General features: G+C 50.5%; 6 protein-coding genes across 6 annotated transcripts; 4 read left to right on the top strand and 2 right to left on the bottom strand.

Moving 5' to 3' along the window:
- Positions 1–447: 447 nt before the first annotated feature.
- On the top strand, positions 448–1,868 carry BDW43DRAFT_288233 (RNA recognition motif domain-containing protein). Its single transcript, XM_032043258.1, has 4 exons — positions 448–620; positions 679–750; positions 840–939; positions 1,045–1,868. The coding sequence occupies exons 2-4, from the start codon at positions 711–713 to the stop codon at positions 1,520–1,522; spliced, it is 618 nt and encodes a 205-aa protein (XP_031896204.1). The 5' UTR covers positions 448–620; positions 679–710; the 3' UTR covers positions 1,523–1,868.
- Positions 1,869–2,987: 1,119 nt separating this feature from the next.
- BDW43DRAFT_303123 (Alpha/Beta hydrolase protein) lies at positions 2,988–5,200 on the top strand (the record flags this gene model as incomplete). The annotated part of the gene is made up of 9 exons (XM_032045369.1): positions 2,988–3,096; positions 3,242–3,509; positions 3,571–3,692; positions 3,724–3,863; positions 3,920–4,111; positions 4,170–4,374; positions 4,433–4,620; positions 4,708–4,926; positions 5,165–5,200. 9 exons carry the CDS (start codon positions 2,988–2,990, stop codon positions 5,198–5,200), a joined length of 1,479 nt encoding a protein of 492 aa, XP_031896203.1.
- A 124-nt stretch (positions 5,201–5,324) lies between these two features.
- BDW43DRAFT_288222 (DPY30/SDC1 family protein) lies at positions 5,325–6,498 on the bottom strand. The gene is made up of 3 exons (XM_032043257.1): positions 6,381–6,498; positions 5,822–6,030; positions 5,325–5,751 (listed from the first exon to the last, which is right to left on the bottom strand). The coding sequence occupies exons 1-3, from the start codon at positions 6,393–6,395 to the stop codon at positions 5,667–5,669; spliced, it is 309 nt and encodes a 102-aa protein (XP_031896202.1). The 5' UTR covers positions 6,396–6,498; the 3' UTR covers positions 5,325–5,666.
- A 47-nt stretch (positions 6,499–6,545) lies between these two features.
- Positions 6,546–9,386, top strand: BDW43DRAFT_189060 (fanconi-associated nuclease 1). The gene is made up of 3 exons (XM_032038991.1): positions 6,546–7,215; positions 7,268–8,693; positions 8,756–9,386. The coding sequence occupies exons 1-3, from the start codon at positions 6,713–6,715 to the stop codon at positions 9,263–9,265; spliced, it is 2,439 nt and encodes an 812-aa protein (XP_031896201.1). The 5' UTR covers positions 6,546–6,712; the 3' UTR covers positions 9,266–9,386.
- A 65-nt stretch (positions 9,387–9,451) lies between these two features.
- BDW43DRAFT_288218 (40S ribosomal protein uS15) lies at positions 9,452–10,523 on the bottom strand. Its single transcript, XM_032043256.1, has 4 exons — positions 10,320–10,523; positions 10,145–10,258; positions 10,048–10,080; positions 9,452–9,866 (listed from the first exon to the last, which is right to left on the bottom strand). The coding sequence occupies exons 1-4, from the start codon at positions 10,405–10,407 to the stop codon at positions 9,646–9,648; spliced, it is 456 nt and encodes a 151-aa protein (XP_031896200.1). The 5' UTR covers positions 10,408–10,523; the 3' UTR covers positions 9,452–9,645.
- A 4,857-nt stretch (positions 10,524–15,380) lies between these two features.
- Positions 15,381–17,462, top strand: gprM. The gene is made up of 5 exons (XM_032043255.1): positions 15,381–15,763; positions 15,826–15,909; positions 15,973–16,127; positions 16,182–16,320; positions 16,405–17,462. The coding sequence occupies exons 1-5, from the start codon at positions 15,688–15,690 to the stop codon at positions 17,433–17,435; spliced, it is 1,485 nt and encodes a 494-aa protein (XP_031896199.1). The 5' UTR covers positions 15,381–15,687; the 3' UTR covers positions 17,436–17,462.
- Positions 17,463–17,476: the final 14 nt, after the last annotated feature.

Here is a 17,476-nt window from a genome sequence, read left to right as displayed (position 1 = left end):
TACATCGTCCTTTTGTGTTTGTTGTTCATTATATTTGAGTTTTTCCTGCTATGAATACATATATCTTGGAGGAATACGTCTAGTTTGAGGAATGGTAGTATACCTACTAGTTGTAGAGAGGGTGATGCAGTGAAAAATGACGACTTGGCTTTTTCCTGGACTACGCACAAGATTCAATCTATATTTCTATTTATATTTACATTTATACTTATACGTCTACTTAGCTTTATGGATTTATGCCCTACCTTTTATGGGTATCTGTGTGTATATAATCCATCACATCAAATAGTGTTCCAAAGACAATCGACCGCCTGAGGTCTTGGCGCTCCACCAATCAGGAGCGGCTTGCCGTAAAAGGTCTGGAATTCGAATGCTTTTCTTTCCTCTTTCCCCCTTCTTTCATCATCCTTTCCCAACATCTTCCCTTCTTTCCCTTTCCCCTTTCTTATTATTCCTTCCCCTACATTCACCCTTCTTCTGCTCGGCTATCCTAATTTTCCCTTCTTCTTCTTCTTCTTCTCCTTCTTCTCTGGATTGGTGATTGTTCTCATCTCTTTTTTCTTAATCATACCGTGGTGGAATTTTCTGCTTCATCATCTTCCATAATCAAATCAGTGGACGTGCGACGCGCCCCATTCCCTCTGCAATAACCGCTCCCTTTGCCAACAGAATTTTTAGTTCAATCTTCCGACTTGATAATCTCCATCAATATGGCCACAGAGTACGATCACGAAAACGGTCGCTATGACGGTATGTTCGATGGTTACATCAGCTTCTTCACTGGGTCGCCCTATAATCATCCATAACAATACTGATTATTCCTCTTCCTCGCGCGTTAGACGAGCCTCGCTTCTCTCGCGACCGCAGCGCATCTCCTCGCGATGAGCCTCGTGCCGATCGCGCCCGTAGCCGCTCTCCCAATGGTCGCGCCGATGACCGGTATGTCGCATGACGGGAACCCTCGCCACGTGCTGGGCCTTGCTTGAATTCGAGAAAAGAAAGGAAACAAAAAACAAACTGACTCGAACTTTTTTTTTTTCTCAGAGCTCCCATCGAGCCTCGTAAGCCTCTTGATGATGAAGAAGGTGCTGTCAACACTGGCTCCAACCTTTTCGTCACTGGCATCCACCCTCGCCTGACTGAGTCGGACATTTCGCGTCTTTTTGAGAAGTACGGTGATGTCGAGAACTGCTCCATCATGGTCGACCCCCATACAAAGGAATCTCGTGGCTTCGGATTCGTCAAGATGGTGACTGCTGAACAAGCCGACGCCGCCAAGGAGGGTCTGCAGGGTGAGGTTATCGAGGGCCGTACTCTCAGCATCGAAAAGGCCCGTCGTAGCCGCCCTCGCACCCCTACCCCCGGCAAATACTTTGGACCCCCCAAGCGTGGTCAGTATCCCCATATCGGGAGCGATATTTTGTCTCATTCATTTTTCTTTTCTTTTCTTTTCTCTCTTTCATTCTTCAAGTCAACTCACAATGTTGGCAGACTTCCGGGGCCCTGGCCGCGGACGTGGTGACCGCTACGACGACCGTCGGGGCGGATACGGAGGCAGCTGGCGTCGCAACGACGACTACCGCTATGGCCGCTACGACTCTTACAGTGACCGCCGCGACTACGGTGGTCGAGGTGGCGACTACCGTGACTACCCTCGTCGGGATTACCGTGACGACTACGGTGGTAGCTACCGCGGGATCGATCGTTATGCTTCGGGAGGACGGGAAGACCGGTACAGTCGCGATGAACGCCGCGAAGAGCGCCGTGAAGAGCGCCGTGGCTATTATGATCGCGATGCTAACCCTGCCAGTTACAGCCATAGTGGTGGTGCTCCTCCTCCCCCCCGTGAGGCCTATGCCGGTGGCGGTGGCGGTGGCGGTGGCGGTGGTCGCTCCTACGACCCGCGTGAAGACCGATACGGTAGCAGGTAGGTGCAAAAGTTGGCAGTTCTCGACGTTTCAAATTAGGGTTATGGCACGTAATTCTCTCCCCATTCTCTAGTCTTCTGTCTAGGCTTCTTCCCCTTTGCGTTTCTTTTGTTACCCCCTGCCCTTGTTTTGTGACACATTCCATCACTCATCCCCATTCCTTGGGATGGTTTTCCTTGATTCAATACCCACAACCGATGGGGAATGAGCTCGACGGGCCACGGTGGAATGTCGGTTTATGTTGTTCGTGATTTTTCATCGGAAAAAGTCGTCTGCGCACTTACTTCTTGTCTTCTACGCAAAAATCGGTACGCCATCAGTTCTGCGACCTTTCCACCATGTCGGAGAAAAAGAAAAGAAGAAAAAAAAAGAAAAGGGAAGCACAAGATACTCTGTGTCGTCGGTCTGCGGTCGCTAGCTGGATTTTTCTTTTGTTGATTCGCTCGAAACACCGGACAAATTTGGCGGCAGGGAAAAGGGAAAAAAAAGACATGATATTTACCTTAACGTTGTAATTCCTCGGATTGTCAGATGGATCTCAGCACTTCTACATTGCAACTCTTCCGGAAATTGGTCGTTATCTCGCTAGTCAGCTTTTCGCCTTGTTGCGTCTTATTCAACCTTTTATACGTAACGACTGTTCGATCTGTATACGGCCAGAAGAAAGACATAATATTCATCTTGCCATGCACAATTTCTCTCTCCACGCCCCTCCTGAGGACACAAGCAGTTGAACGGAGTTCAGCCATGATCCGCCAGTTCCGCCATCGGGTTGCTTGCGTGCCTGTAGTCTCGCCAGTACGAGCGAAGTTGCTGTACGCGTCTAGATCGCGCGTGAGCGAACAATCTGTCGACGTAATTTCTATCGGCCGCTGATCCTTGTTCCCTCATTCTCTCGCGGTAGGTTCTATGATCGTCGCGGTCCGGGCTAACCTATGGAAAAGGGACATTTCATTTTTCGAGGGAGTGTGCTGCCCCATTCGTCATGACTTGTTGCTTGGTGGTCTTCCTGTCGAGTCACTAACAGACTGCTATGCAGACCAGGTCTTGGTTACAGCTATGGGCGTAACCCCATTGTTATGTAGAAATAGAAACAGTTCTTTCCCCCCTTACATTCTCCATTCATTCACACCTGCGAACCAAGCCTTGCCGCGTCGGGAGGCTTACTGTAAGCTTGGGGGCCAAATGATGCCTGGAAATCAGTCTTACCTCTTGACTGTATAACACGATTCTGAGGGGCTCTCAACCTCTTCTTCTGCTATTTAGTGACCGATGATGTTCGCGAAATTAGTAACCGCGGGTCTGTCTGGCAGCCCTTCCCCTGACGGCCGCCATCTCAGCTCCTACAGCGACGATTAATGCGGGAACCGTCCAAGGTGGCCGCTGTACCGGTACTCCCGATGCAATCTACTACAAGGCAATTCCCTACGCCAGGCCCCCCGTTGGGAACCGCCGCTTCGCTGCCCCAGTAGCATACAATGGCCACTTTCCAAACGGGACCCTGCACGCCACGAAGCCACCTCCGGCCTGCATTCAGTTCGGGGATCTATTCGCCGAGACGGGTCCTACTTCCGAGGATTGGTGAGTTCTAAAACACCTTTGCCATACTACATGTATGTACCCGCTAACACGAATCCAAAAGCCTATATCTGAACATCTGGACACCAGCGAACGCCACAAAGACCTCCGGGCTCCCCGTTCAAGTCTGGATATACGGCGGGTCTGAGACAAATGGCGGGATCTCCAACCCGCTGTACGATGGGTGTAATGTCGCGCGAGATGGGGGCCATCCTAGTCTCCGTCAACTATTGGCTGGGGCCGTTGGGGTTTTTGGCATTGAGCGCAGCTGGCTTTGAGGGTAATCAGGGAATCCAGGATATCTTGCTCGGGCTGGAGTGGGTCAGAGAGAATATAGGAGCTTTTGGCGGCGATCCGGTGGGTATATACATACCTACGTTGGTATTGAACAAGGGCTGACCAGATGATAACAGAAAAAGGTCCTCCTCTTCGGACAATCCGCCGGCGCGGTGAATGCCTTCATCATCGCGACTCTGCCACAGGCACCTAGTTTGATTAACGCGGCCATCACGGAATCCGGTGGCGGCAGAGACGTGCTCTTCAACTCCACGGCGCAACGCGTCGGGGACTCCGTCGCCCAAAGGCTTTCCTGTAAGGCTACAGATGTAGGTTGAATTGCAATGTTCCCAAGCTCACTTCACCCCAGCTAACACCCCTCTATAGCGGACATGTCTCCAGTCAAAATCAATTTCTAGCCTCCAAAATGCCTACAAAACAAACCCCTTCCTATCTCAGGGCCTAGGTGCAGCCGATGCTATAGGCATTGTCAGCCCAGAAAGCCACGTCTTCTACCCCCATCACGATGGCAAAGTAATCCCCGCGCAGCCTTCCCACCACCGAGTCCAGGTCCCAACCGTTTTCGGCTTCGGTAAGTCATCACTGCAACCCCCCACCCACTACCCATCCTTCAAACTAACACTCCCCAGCCCAGCGCGAAGGCACAATCTTCGCCTCTGCTCAATTTGCCCCAGACCTCGGCTCCGCAAATAGCACAGCCTACAACGCCTTCTTAACTCAAAACTTCGGTCCCAAACTCGCCCCGGTCATCAAAAAGTACTATCCACTTTCGCTCTTCAGCTCAACCACCTTCCCAGCCATCGCCGCAATTTCAACCGTAATGACAGACCCAGCCTACAAGTGCCCCACCCACCGCGCCCTAATCCAAGCCTCTAACAACAGTATCCCGGTCTGAGCCTACGAGTTCCAACACACCCCTTCTTGCGCCTGGTTGGAGAGTATCCCTCCCGAAGCCATCTCAACCCTGGGCGCGACACATACCGCGGAGATCCCGCTTATTTTTGGCAATCTGGCCCATCAGCCTGTTCCCGATGGGAGCTGTAATGCTACGACTACGGAGTACGGGCTTGCAAGCGGGCTGATGGGGCTGTGGAGATCCATGGCGGAGAAAGGGGAGCCGTCGGTGCGGTGGCCGGTTTTCGGGGAGGATGGGAGAGGGTTGGTTATCGGGGATGGTTTGCAAATTGGGGAGGTTGATTTTCGTGCTTGCGAGCTTTGGGCAAGGATCAACGAGCTTTTGATGGAGGTAAGGGGCTTGATCTCCCTTGATGTAGATAGAGTGTTTGATATACTGGATGTGGCTGAGAAGAATATATCCTCCTGAGAATTGATTTGAAATATTTACTACTCGTTATGTGGAGCTAGTGGTCTATATTGCTATAACAGCAAGTGGGTGAATATTAACTAGTGGGTGGTTAGAATGATCCTGACGTTTTATCAAGTGCATGAAAATATATAGTAAAGACAATCATATAGCCAACCTACACAAAACATCACATCGCACATAAAACACAGCCAAACAAGCGAACTTTTATATATTTGCCATATCTAATAAAAACTACAAAAATGGTATCATAAACTCTCAAAAATCCCAAGTAAAATCAGCCCGAAAGCTCAAGTTCCAAGTCCAAGCCGTAAACCCAATCCAATCCCATGAACACCACAAACGACCCAACCTTCAAGCTTCACAACCCTCAACCAATTCCACTGCCTCACCCATCCAATATAAATCCATCCATGATACCTAGCGCACAGCATCCCAGCTAACCAATCACTCAGACAAGCGCCCCCGACCTAAGCAGGAGGAAACAAATCCCAACCCAGGCCGCATCCCACTCCAAACCCCAAGTCCATCCCCACAATCTACTCAGGAGATTTACCACCACCTTCCACCTCGTTACTCTTCTGAATAAGGAATTCGCCCAGCACACGCAGCGGATTCGGAGGTCTAATATCATCCCGCCCCATCTTGTCAACACTCTCCTTATAAACACGGATAGAGAAAGAACTCGACTCACTGTTCCTTCGTCACACTCTTCATTCCCTCCAGGAGATACGGCACAATCTTCTCATTCATGTAGACTCGGGCTGGGGCACCCCCGGGCCGGACGTTGGGGACGGGGATGTTCGATTCGGCGGTGGGGGTGTTCGCGGCTGCGCTGTTGGGGGTGGAATCGTTGGCCATGGCGTTGGAGGGGGAGTCTTTGAAGGAGGGCGGGATGGGAGACTGTGTTTTTTTATTTTCCGTTAAGAAAATATTTGGGAGAGGGTTTGGTTTTTGGATATGACGTCTTTCAATGTTTCCGTGATATTGGAGTTGTGTGTTATCAAGTGGATAGATAGATTAAGCCAAGGAAGGTGTAGTGTAGTGTAGTGTAGTGTAGTTCACAAGTGCAATTGCCAGATACTAGCAGTGAAATGTGAGGTGATCGATCATTGGGAAAAGAAATTGCGCGGAGTTCTTTCGTGGAGCTTCTAAAACTTGTGGCGGAAGCTCTACTCTGTCTCTCTCCACTGTGGGGATTGCCATGGTATGTGCGTAAGGGAGGGAATGGGATGGAGTGGGTTTTCACTCACTGGGACGTCGGCCATGATGGGATTCGTTTGGAGAATCGCAGTGACCTGGAGAGTTATTTGAATGGAAATTTCTTTCTTTCTTCGAGGGGGTTGTTTGGACTGGACGTTAAATTGATTTGATTACTCTTACCTGTTAGTCTGCTTCTCGATGATATGGATTGGGGGGTGCAAACGATGCAAATCCCTATTAAGGTCATGTGATCTCGTGTCGGGTTTCGTGACGGCGAGTCTTGTCTTTTGAGTGAACATGCTTGTTCGATTATTACATAGAAAGAGGGGTTTTCTGGGTTTGGTTTGGATATTCTCATGCGTATCCATTCGCCCCTGGCAGCATGTCCCTGTTGGACTACTGGGACACCCTGCGGCCGTCCGTGAAGCGCAGAAAAATTGATACTCCGAGTCAGAACGACGTCGTTGCTAACACGGATAGAACTGATGTGGAGACGCCAGAGACCCCGGGCACACCTTTCACTAACTTAGACATCTCGTCTCCGGTATATACACCGTACATAGACCAAGACCCTGCACAAAACGATCTCCCCTTTCCTGCTAGCCAGACGGAGCTCGAGTCGTCGCTCCCCGCCATCGACACGGATAGTCATGCAATTGAGGAGTACGAGTCTTCTCAAGCCATCGTAGATCATGAAGAAGAGGAATCTGGACTACAGGAGCGATTGCAAAATGGCAAGTGGCGAAAAGGGAAGAGCTCCATCTACGTGGATGCGTTCAACCTAGCGCTGGAGACTGTGCTAGATGAGGAGGCGCATTTATTCGACGAGGCGGAAATGGAGGTCTTCACACAGTGGAAGGAGCTGCCGTACGAGTCACAGTATCTGTACGTGAGCGTGTCAACCACTAAGTCTCGGTTCGCATGCTGACGGAACTAGCTACGTGCGACTTTTCCTCCGTAAGACCTCAGCGTGGCACCGGATCAATCGACTGGGGTACTACTCCGATATCTCGGATCTATCTTCCGTAGTAGACGACCTCCAGCGGGACCGGAGTCTCCCAGTCAGCTCAAGGCCAGCGGGCGAAACCCCCGCCGGTATCGAAAACCCAGATGCCATTAATCTCGGCAGCGAGTTCCGCTTCGCCGACAAAACAGAAGAGATCACCACTCTCGAAGAGGCCTCATCACTGCTCCTCCTAGATGAGCTCAAGACCATCGCCAAAGACGCCAAAGTACAGGGTAAAAGTAAGAAAGAGCTCCTGACAGCCCTGCACCGCGTCAGCCAGCAACAAACCGGACTCGACTGGACCAGCAAAGCGACCGCCAACCGGGACGGACACTTCATCCAGAAGATCCTCGACTACACGGGCGATTGTATCCGACTTGCCTCGGGCCCGCGGGCCCTCTTCGAGCGCGTCCATCTTGTCTTTTATAGGTCGACCGAGTGGACGGAGAAATCCCTCACCACCATCATCCTGGCGAAGACCTCGCGGAAGAATTTTCCCGAATATGTCGTTTGTCGGTCGAGTTCGATCTTCCCGTCGAGAGAGTTCTTGCTGGAGTTCGAAGCGGCCCTCCGAACGCAGTTCCAGATAGATAGCGTCCTCGAGTTCAGCGGGACGCCCACTGTGGAGTCGCTGGAGCAGATCCGAGATCTCGCGTACAAGGTTCACCCCCGATGGAAGATCCTGCTTGAGCAAGAGCAGCGAAAAGAGGACTCCGTGTACGAGAGGGGGGAGGGCGCTTACCTCCGTCGGTTCTCACCCGCTTGGGTCTATACCAGAATCATTCACAAGGGTCTCTACCCGCTCGGCCGGTTCAAGGCGTATAAAGAAGAGCATAGTCTCCTATCTGAATTGCTGGGCCAGCGCCTCTTCCACGCCGCGCGACGCGGCTCATGGTACCAGCGCAAGGCGCTCCTGGAAGAACACTACATGTGGGCCCTGATGCCATCCGACGGACGCAGCGAAGAAGCCCAACGGAAACACTGGCGACGAATTGCCCTGCAAACCTGTGAAGAGGGCCTCCAAGACCCGGACTGCCACTTGATCTCGCACCACGATCTCCAGAAACGGATCATGAAGCTCGAGAAAGCGCTCAAGGTGGTCAAACGGGAGCAGCACGATTTCAGCCACGTCATGCTCGCCAAACCCGCAGGACGGATTGTCGAGGGCATCCGCATCGACCGCGAGAATTCGCCCAGCGCACAACAAGACGACGCGACGTCCCGGCGCGGTCGACCGACCGTCTGGCTTGACGAGCGAGACGGCGGCGAATGCCGGGTGGAAAGCATGTGCTTGAGCTGGTATCGTGACCAGGGCTGGAAGGGGTATCATTCCGAGGGAGGAATTGTCCGGACTCTGGTAGGTTACACTTGCTTACTTCCCTGGTCTTCCATGTTCCCATCCCCTAACGACAAAGCCAGTTCAGCTACCTCTTCTACGATATCCTCTTCACCTACGTCCCCAACGTCTTCCAAACCCCCTTCCAAACCTGCCCCTTAGACCTCCACACAGACTCCTTCTACGCCACCCGCGCATCGGAAATCAACCACCGCCTCGTAGAAATCACCAACGGTGAATCCGAGCGCATCGTCCGGGCCGTGCACGCCCGCGAATCCCCCCGAGAACCCTGCGCCATCGGCATCGACTGGAGCTTCGAGCTGGATGACCTCGTCGACATCGTGCGGTGCTTCCGGGGTGAGGCGCTCGCGGCCATCTGCCAGGTGTTGGCGCAGGAGTACCAGCAGCGCGGGGGAGGGATTCCAGATCTGTTTCTGTGGCGGACGGAGAGTCGGGAGGTGATGTTTGTGGAGGTGAAGAGTGAGAATGATCGGTTGAGTGATACGCAGCGATTGTGGATTCACGTGTTGGGAGGTGCTGGGGTGAGGGTTGAGTTGTGTAATGCGGTTGCAAGGGAGGTAAGACGTGTATAATATAAATGGGATAGTGGTATGTATATATTGTGTCGTACAGATACGGATTGTAGTGCCATATTGATATTATACCATTACATACATACGACTACAATTTCAGAGGGATCATATAGATCTCTGCAGTGATATACCATCCATCATCTACACGAGAATTTTTTTTAAGTAAAGGACCAGAAGAAAAAAAAATGGTCACGAAAAGTTCTTTTAATTTTCTAGTCGACGACAGGATATAATCCATCCACCATCTAATGCCCGCCACAAACCAACACTAGACGATTTTCAAAACCCACCCATTCTCAGGGTAAGAAAGAAGACAACGAGGACTACAATTCCGGCCAACTCACCAACCAACCCAGGTACCGTGAAGACGAAAGAATCACTTAAGCAACGAGGGTGGAGGCGGTGGCGGACTCGTAACGCCAGGTGGGGGGCAGAACACCGACGGACTTGTAGTAACGAGACAGACGGTGGATACGAGACTCAATGAGAATGAGACGGAACTTGCTGTCCTTGTCCTTGCGGTTGCGCTCAAGGTGCTTGCGGACGGCAACAGCCTTCTTGATGAGGTGGTACAGATCCTCGGGGAGCTCGGGAGCGAGGCCTGAAAAATCACTCTGTCAGCCTTGTATGACCAAGCAGAGGCATAATTTGGGAAATTTCGGATCTGGAGAACGGGTCAAGGCGCGGCAAACTTTCTCAAGCTGCTGCTCTCGACTCGCGTTCGGCCATTTCCTTTCCTTCTTTTCTTTATGGAGGGGTTTGGGGGAGGGGTAGTGGCGTACCGTTGGACTTCAAGATACGGAGAATCTTGTTACCTATTCGATCTCTGTTAGGTTTTTGATCGGATTCTTAAGATGCAATTGGGACCAATGAACATACCGGTGACGTGCTTGACCTGGGCAACACCGTGGGAGTCACGGAGGACGACACCGATCTGGGAGGGGGTAGCACCCTTCTTGGCGAGCTTGCAGATCTGGTCGACAACTTGCTCAGCTGGGACGGAGTTAGTATCAGGCGAATATGTCGAGAGTCCAGATGCGACGGTGGTACTCACGGGTGGTCTTGAGCCAGGAGGGGGCAGAGCGAGAGTAAGGCAGAGCGGAGGCAGAAATGCCCTTTCCCTTGGAGTGAAGACGACCCATTTTGAATGAAGGTGGCTGTTTTGTCGGATTAGTTGTCGACGACGGTGTTGAGCTGCGCGGAGACAAAAGAATGAAAATTCCACCAAGTTTGAAGACGACGAAATGATTGAAGGCGGTGTGGCCGCGGGTTTGTGGGGTCACGTGGTGCGGATGCACCTCGCTTAGTTTTAAGGCTCGTCGGGTTTCCCTTTTTCTTTGCTTGCTTTGGTTCTCGCTGGTGGTTTTTCCCTTCCCTCACCTAATTTTTCTGCCGGTTTTTACGACTCAAGAGCTTCATGATGCTCTTATATTTATATATCTAGGAGATATCTACTGGTTAGTATTTCCGATGTTTCTCGTCTCCCCTACTTCACATGATGAAACGCAACCTTTATTATTTTTCTGGTACCTCTTATTTTAGGGCAGGTTCTCGTAGCCTGTTCAATGAATGGAATGGACTTCTGATCCCATTTATATCGCTCTACGTATCTTGCAATGATGCATCCGAACATCTGCTGACTATTGCGATATTTAGGTATCTTCGGCTTGAGAACATACTGCTAGTGGAGAATGAAGCTACAAGCTCAAAAATAATATGAATGAAATTATACCTGTATCATCCAGTTGTACGTGTCCGTATCACTACTGGCGTAGGAAACATGTAGATCCCACCATCCAGTACGGCTAGTACTTTGTAGTTCGAACGGACCAGCGACTGGTCAGCGATTACGCAGTGTCAATTACCCCAAAACAATGATCGCGGTGAGCCTTGCAAGAGCGCAAGGCTCCATTCGGTTGCGTTGCACATCCTACGTCGGCGTAGGTGTCACGCATCGCTTATATCAGGATAAATCTTACGTCGACGATATACCACAAAATACATCAAATATCAGGATACCCACAGAGTGGCGTAGAAAAGAAGGAAAGAGAAGGACGGAAGATCGCCGATAGCGATCAAAACCGATGCAGGCGCATCACACCGCTGTTCAAAGGGTCTCTCGGAAGTAAGCTATACGGGAACATGCACGTCAACTGCAAAGTCGACTTGTCCCGCGGAACCCGAAAGATTGCCCGGGTGGAGTCTGGAGGGAGAAATACTATCATCCACCGCGTGCGGCATTTTGAGCACAATCGCATTGTGCGCCGCAAAGTTGTGCGGCGTTTCAATCGTGTGGGTTCTGGCTGCATTGGGGCCTGGAGGAGATATATGCGAATGCCCTTGGACAGATAGACGTATTTGCGATGGGGCGCGCGGTGGATTGAGGAGGGGTAAAGACCTCGTTTCCCGCAGCTCGACCAATGTCGAGAGGTGGGAAGAGGAAGCATTCTTCATCGCGATGCCTTCCCTTTGTGGCGTGATCTCGAACCAGGACGGTCAGCCCATCGCAGGGTCACCGTCAGCAAAGGACTTTTTGGAAACTAGATGCAGATAAGCCGCTGGTAGACAGGAGCGGAAGTATGTGGCTAAAACTAAGCGGTGATTCGATCACTCATGGAGAGCTAGAGTGATAAACTGCGCGCGGATGGATGGAGCACAGACAAAGTGACAAAGAAGCAGCTTTACCGCAGTCCAGCTGCGCATTTAGCGACGGGCCTATGAAGCGCACGAGGTTGCCTGTGCCGCAATGTCAACCTCGCCACGGTCACTCTCACCACGGGGCAACGCTTCCCGATTGGATGTATTCCCAAGCATAAATCAACCATACACATCGTGGATGATCGACCGTGCGGCATACTTTGCTCTCGTGGTAGCACGGTTTGAGTGAACGCGCAGGCGAATGGAGATCGCCTGTTGAGAAAGGTCTCGATCTCTCCGGCGATTCTCCGATTCCCCGACTGGTGCATTGCCTCGTTAGCGAATCTTCTTAATTCATTTGTTGGAGCACTGACGGTGACACAAATCTCGGGTATTGAGCCCTTTTGAAGGGGCCAAGCCAGGATAGCATTCAGGTACAGGGTCGCATTTTGAGTTAAGGATGGTTTCGTATGTCCAGGAATCCATGTCGGGAGACGGTGATACGAAAGATAGATAGAGGATAGCGATCCTCCAGTACTGTTTCTTTTCTTTTCTTTTTTCTTTTTTTTTTTTTTGTTTTGTTTTTCTGTCGTTGATATAGACCCTGGCTACGTGCTCCGATAACCGGGGATCATGGTAAATTTGTATAAAATATAAAATTGTAGATGAAGAGAAGTGTAAATAGATGTAAACTACAAAATTTAGCTTATATATTTATATATTGTTTGACAGATGACCACCTTAACTCTTTACCGCATCTCTATCTGATTACCAAGTCGTACAATTTAGATACTCGTGTGACTTCCTTCCCTGTACCTGTCTCAATCCAGTCAATGGGCTGAGAGGCTAAATTCCCCGACTGGCATAGATGAACGAAGGCGACAAATGCACTATTCGTCAGTGGCTTCCTGACAAAGGCGCCGTGGCTGGTATCAACTCTTATCGGCCAACCTGGTATCTGAGTGAATCCCCCTATCTAGATGAGCAGAGGAGAAGAAGAAGACGAGGAGAAAATTTCGGTGCAGCAGCGCCGGTGTCTCATCGTTCGGATCTAACTTACTGGATATAGTTAAGTGAGGCAGAGGGTGAAAAGGAAACGGGTATAACGCCGTGGATTCTTCAGTGGAAAGTTCCACGCCAAACTTTGAGGGCCGCAAATTATAGTTCCCGGCGTTGTAACTGAATTTTGCAGCATCGTAGAGTTGACCAAGGTTCATTCCAACCAAATCAGAACAAAAAAAGAAAAAGGAAACGGGAAATGGATATAGTTCTAGCATCCCTGGTATATTCTGCATAACATGGTTGATACCGCAATAAGAAAGGGCTCCACGTGGAACAAGTCTACTATTTTATAACACACGAAGCACTGCATACGTATAACCGACAGGTTTTAAGATCATAGCTGGATACTCCATCTCTATCGCAAAATATCGACTATGGGCTCGGCCTGCTGACTGTCTCCATTCATACCCTAAAAATTAAGAAGAAAAAAAAAAAAAAAAAAAAAAAAAAAAAAAAAAAAAAAAAAAAAGAAAGAGTACACCGTGACATCCCGTCAAACAGAGACTATTGATCTAGATCGTCACCGCGGTTCGTAGCTAAGGCAGAACCTTGATACAATCGCAGCTAAATCCCGCGGCGGAAAAGGTTCTTAGCTGGAGGGAAAACCTCCAATTGCCGTGATTATCCATTATTCCGTGACGATCAGGAGGGCTGTCAGCCCGTGGTGTAAGGTTCCCACCGCGTCGATCAGTGTTGGGGATGGGTTCGTGGCCGAGAAAGGCAGGTCGAAACCCCCCTAGGTCGTTTGAACTCTGGATACGTGCGCTCTACGTACCGTGGACACTGCGTGCTCCGTGTCTTACTTGAGGGATCGCGGTGAGGCTCTAGAGACCTGATGAGAACGTGACCGGGGAAGGTCATTGGCCGGATCCAACAGGTAGGATTTGAACGGTGGATACTTTTAGAGTAACGGAGCAGGATGGACGGTGTCATGTTCGACGTAAGCCAATTCCATTTCCCAGCCGGTCGGGACAATCATTACTCAGAGATCCCACTAGAATACTACGACAGGATGTGACGGAAGATGCGAGGAAAGGGTAACAATATAAATTAAAATGTCAATAAATAAATAAAATAGAGAAGGAGGGGAAGTCGTTCCTAGTCCTAAAACGACAAAAAAGAGGAAAATTACTAGAGAGAGTCAGCCAAAAACTTCTCCTGCAGCCATTCATGCATTGTGCAGGTACCAGGGGGAGACAAATGACGAGGCAGTCCGGCGAACTCAAAATCGAGAGATCGGCCCTCCGATGCGTGGAAAGATGAAAAATTTTGGAGCAGATGCGACCTTAGTGGGACGAGGAAAGTCTATCGGTTAATATTTATTTTAGTTATTTAGTTGTTTAGGATGATGCAGGTCTGGAAGGGAGAGAAGTGACCCCGTCCTCTGGTGGTCCACGGTACTTGACGGTCCATTTGCCGTAGACCAAGGTTCACTAACTACTATCTCTATCCCAATGTACACTGTGCAGACTTGGGCTCCAGGGTCAAAAAAAAAAATGGAACTATTGGTTGGACACAGGAAGTGTGTACATAATATAAATCTTATTTGTCCCATTTTATTTTCGCCACGCTCGCTTTAGACTAACGATGTATGTATGTATATGTCGGAATCTATGCAAGGTTGTTACGGGCTAATAATACTTGGCCGTACCTAGGGTTAGGCCGAACCCTAGAAAGCAGTCCAAGCGCAAGGGTTGTCGACGACTAAGTCAAAGGGAGAGAGAACTAAAACATTGAACTCCGTACGGAATTGATTCCTTTCCTATACTTCGAAACTCCTACTCATATTTGAGACCGATGGATGGAGTCGTCTTTTGTATCAGGTTGACGGGAAGTTGTCTGCCTGTCCGGAACGGGAGTAACCATGGGTTAAGCAGAACTTGACACACGACCGATTTAGGGCTACGATTAGTTTCTATAATTACTACCTTTCTTTCCCCCATTTCAGATTAATGAGGAGTAAGGTCCAACATTGAAGTGGAGATGTGCCGGTACTTCGCCTCTCCCAAAAGAAAGAGGAAAATAAATAAAAGAAAATCCACCTAGTAATAAATAAAGTCATCTGTAAAATTTCCCCATCGAGGCTAGAATACGATACCAACCCTCGTGTCAGTAAAATTAACCAATATCTTTCCCCGCTTTGCATACCGTTTCCTCTCCAGCCTAGAGCCTTTTTCTTGGATCCTCGTTCTCTGCGTCTCATCCCCACCCTTACTTCCCCTTTGGTGCCAAGCTTATCCTGGAGCTTCGTTCCAGTCTCTCTTCCAACAATCCAGGCATCCAATCAGAATCCGGAGGTTCGACGGGGGCAGTTGTGTCTCTGGTGAACGGACCCTCCCTTACCCCCCCCCAGTCAGTCCACTAGAAATTGTGTTCCCTTCAAGCGATTGGGACTTCTGGCTAGGACCGGAGAGGCACTACGATGGCTCATCAGCTAATTCTAACTATATCTGACTTATTGCCCCCCTTCGCTCTGCCTTCCCTGGCCTTTTCACCCCGACCACTACCCCAGTGATTTTTTTTTTGGTGATATAGTTCCCTTTTCCTGCTCATTGCTGTCGTTGCGCGACGGTGAGCCTCTCCGTGGGGTATCACACTCGGGAAGCTTTCTTAGAGTCGCATTCTCGAGTGCCTGTGTCGCCCGTCTTCCAGGGGATATGACCCTCGCACTCCACCTGTCGCATACAACACCACACTCCGAAACAACATAATAAAAATCACAAATGACAAATCAGGCATTGCACGGGCTCTGCCCCGCCCCATTCTTCCAGGAGTCTCTCTTTCCATCCCACGGCGGATGTATGTTCTCTTTTGATCTTGGGTTTACTGGCCGTGGAGGGGCTAACCGGCCGGGTTCATAGATATCGAAGGACGGTATTGTTCGAAGATCGGTAGTACCTCTTGCTGTATGCCATGTCCCTTGGCGGACTGGATTTATGGAGAGGGTGAGTCATATCTATCCACACCGGCTCTACGCCCAGCTTCTCTAACGTGGTCGACCCCGGTAGACATCACGACGAAGGCGAACGCTGCGAGTTGGCTGAGTGTCGCAGTCTTGCCCCTTTGTATCTTCCTCCTCGTCTCTTATGCAGTCCTTCCAGCAAAATGGACGCATCGTCATTACCTGAGTATCTGCTTTACTCTAGGAATCTGCTGTATGGAGGTATGCGGCTCTTGGACGGTCTTACGTGTGGTGGGGGATTGGCTGACCCTCCAGGTTGCATTCATTATTCCTATCGGGGCTAAACCTGACCAATGCTACAATCCAATTACGCCCAATGATATGCGTTCGAATCTTTCCTGCGCATGGTCCGGGACTTTACTCCTCTTCGGAGGCTGGGCCGTAGTTACGTGGAGTACGTTTTTTTTTTTTTTTTTTTTTTTCTTTTTTTTTTCCCCCCCGAGAGCCAACATCTTCTTGCCCCGACTGACCGTTGCAGGTTTCATCCGTACCCTTGCTTTTCACCTCCAAGTCTGCTGGGAGGTGATCCTTGGCAACAAGTTTATGTGGGGGGCTTTCATTTGCGGCTGGGGCATCCCCGGCATTGGCATCACGGTGATGCTCATCCTGACGGGAGTCTCCTTTCGCTTTGGGGACATGTGCCATATCAACATCAAATATGGAACCAAGGATTACTGGGCCCCGATCATGGCCTTTGCCGCAGCATCGCTGGTTTTGCAACTTGCCACGATGGCCTATTGTATCCATGTCTATGTGAAATCTATCTTTGACACCAACAACGATTCGAGCACCAACAGTTCCCGTCTGCCATCGTATACGTCCAGTATCCGGACCGTCACCGCGCGCCAGGCATACCGACGCATCCGCCGCGTCCTCCAGTTACAGTGGCGGGGGGTGGCCCTGGTCTTGATCATCATCGGCAATGTCATCTTCTTCGCTGTGGTCTTCATCCAGATCGACAACAAGATGAATATGACGCACGAAAACCTAGAAAGGGCCCAGCCGTGGCTTGCATGTCTGATAGACACTAAGGGCGACCGGAAGAAATGCCGCAAGGAGGCCCTCAGCATCGGACCCGGCGAGAGTACAATCCTGGCATTATTAATCCTGCTATCGCTGGTTGGTCTGTGGAACTTCATCCTGTTCGCCCGACCCTCGATGTTCCTCGGATGGGCCGAGTTCTTCAAACTGAAATTCGGCCGAAACCAGGAGTTCGTCTCTGTGGATGCGCGCACGAAAACCCCTGACACTCGAACCTACGAGATGCTCGAAAGCACGGGACTGCAATCATGCAAGTCCCCGGAACCTATCGCCCGGGCGCCCAGCGTTGCACGTAGCGTTGCGCGCACCATGAGCCCCGAGGGGAGCCACTACGGACGCGAGGCGCGGTACGTGCGGCCGTCGATGAGTTTCTCCTCGCCTCGGCCACCCAGCGCATCACAAGGGCGTGATTGGGATCCCCAGGCTACGTTTGCCCCGGCGAATCATCAGCATAGCCCTTCGCAATGATGTTGTGTTTCTTTTCTTTCCTTTTTTTTTTTTTTTTTTTT

This window comes from Aspergillus alliaceus, assembly GCF_009176365.1.
Source record: "Aspergillus alliaceus strain CBS 536.65 unplaced genomic scaffold BDW43scaffold_53, whole genome shotgun sequence".
Lineage (NCBI taxonomy): Eukaryota > Fungi > Ascomycota > Eurotiomycetes > Eurotiales > Aspergillaceae > Aspergillus > Aspergillus alliaceus.
This window is presented reverse-complemented; position numbering and strand designations above follow the sequence as displayed.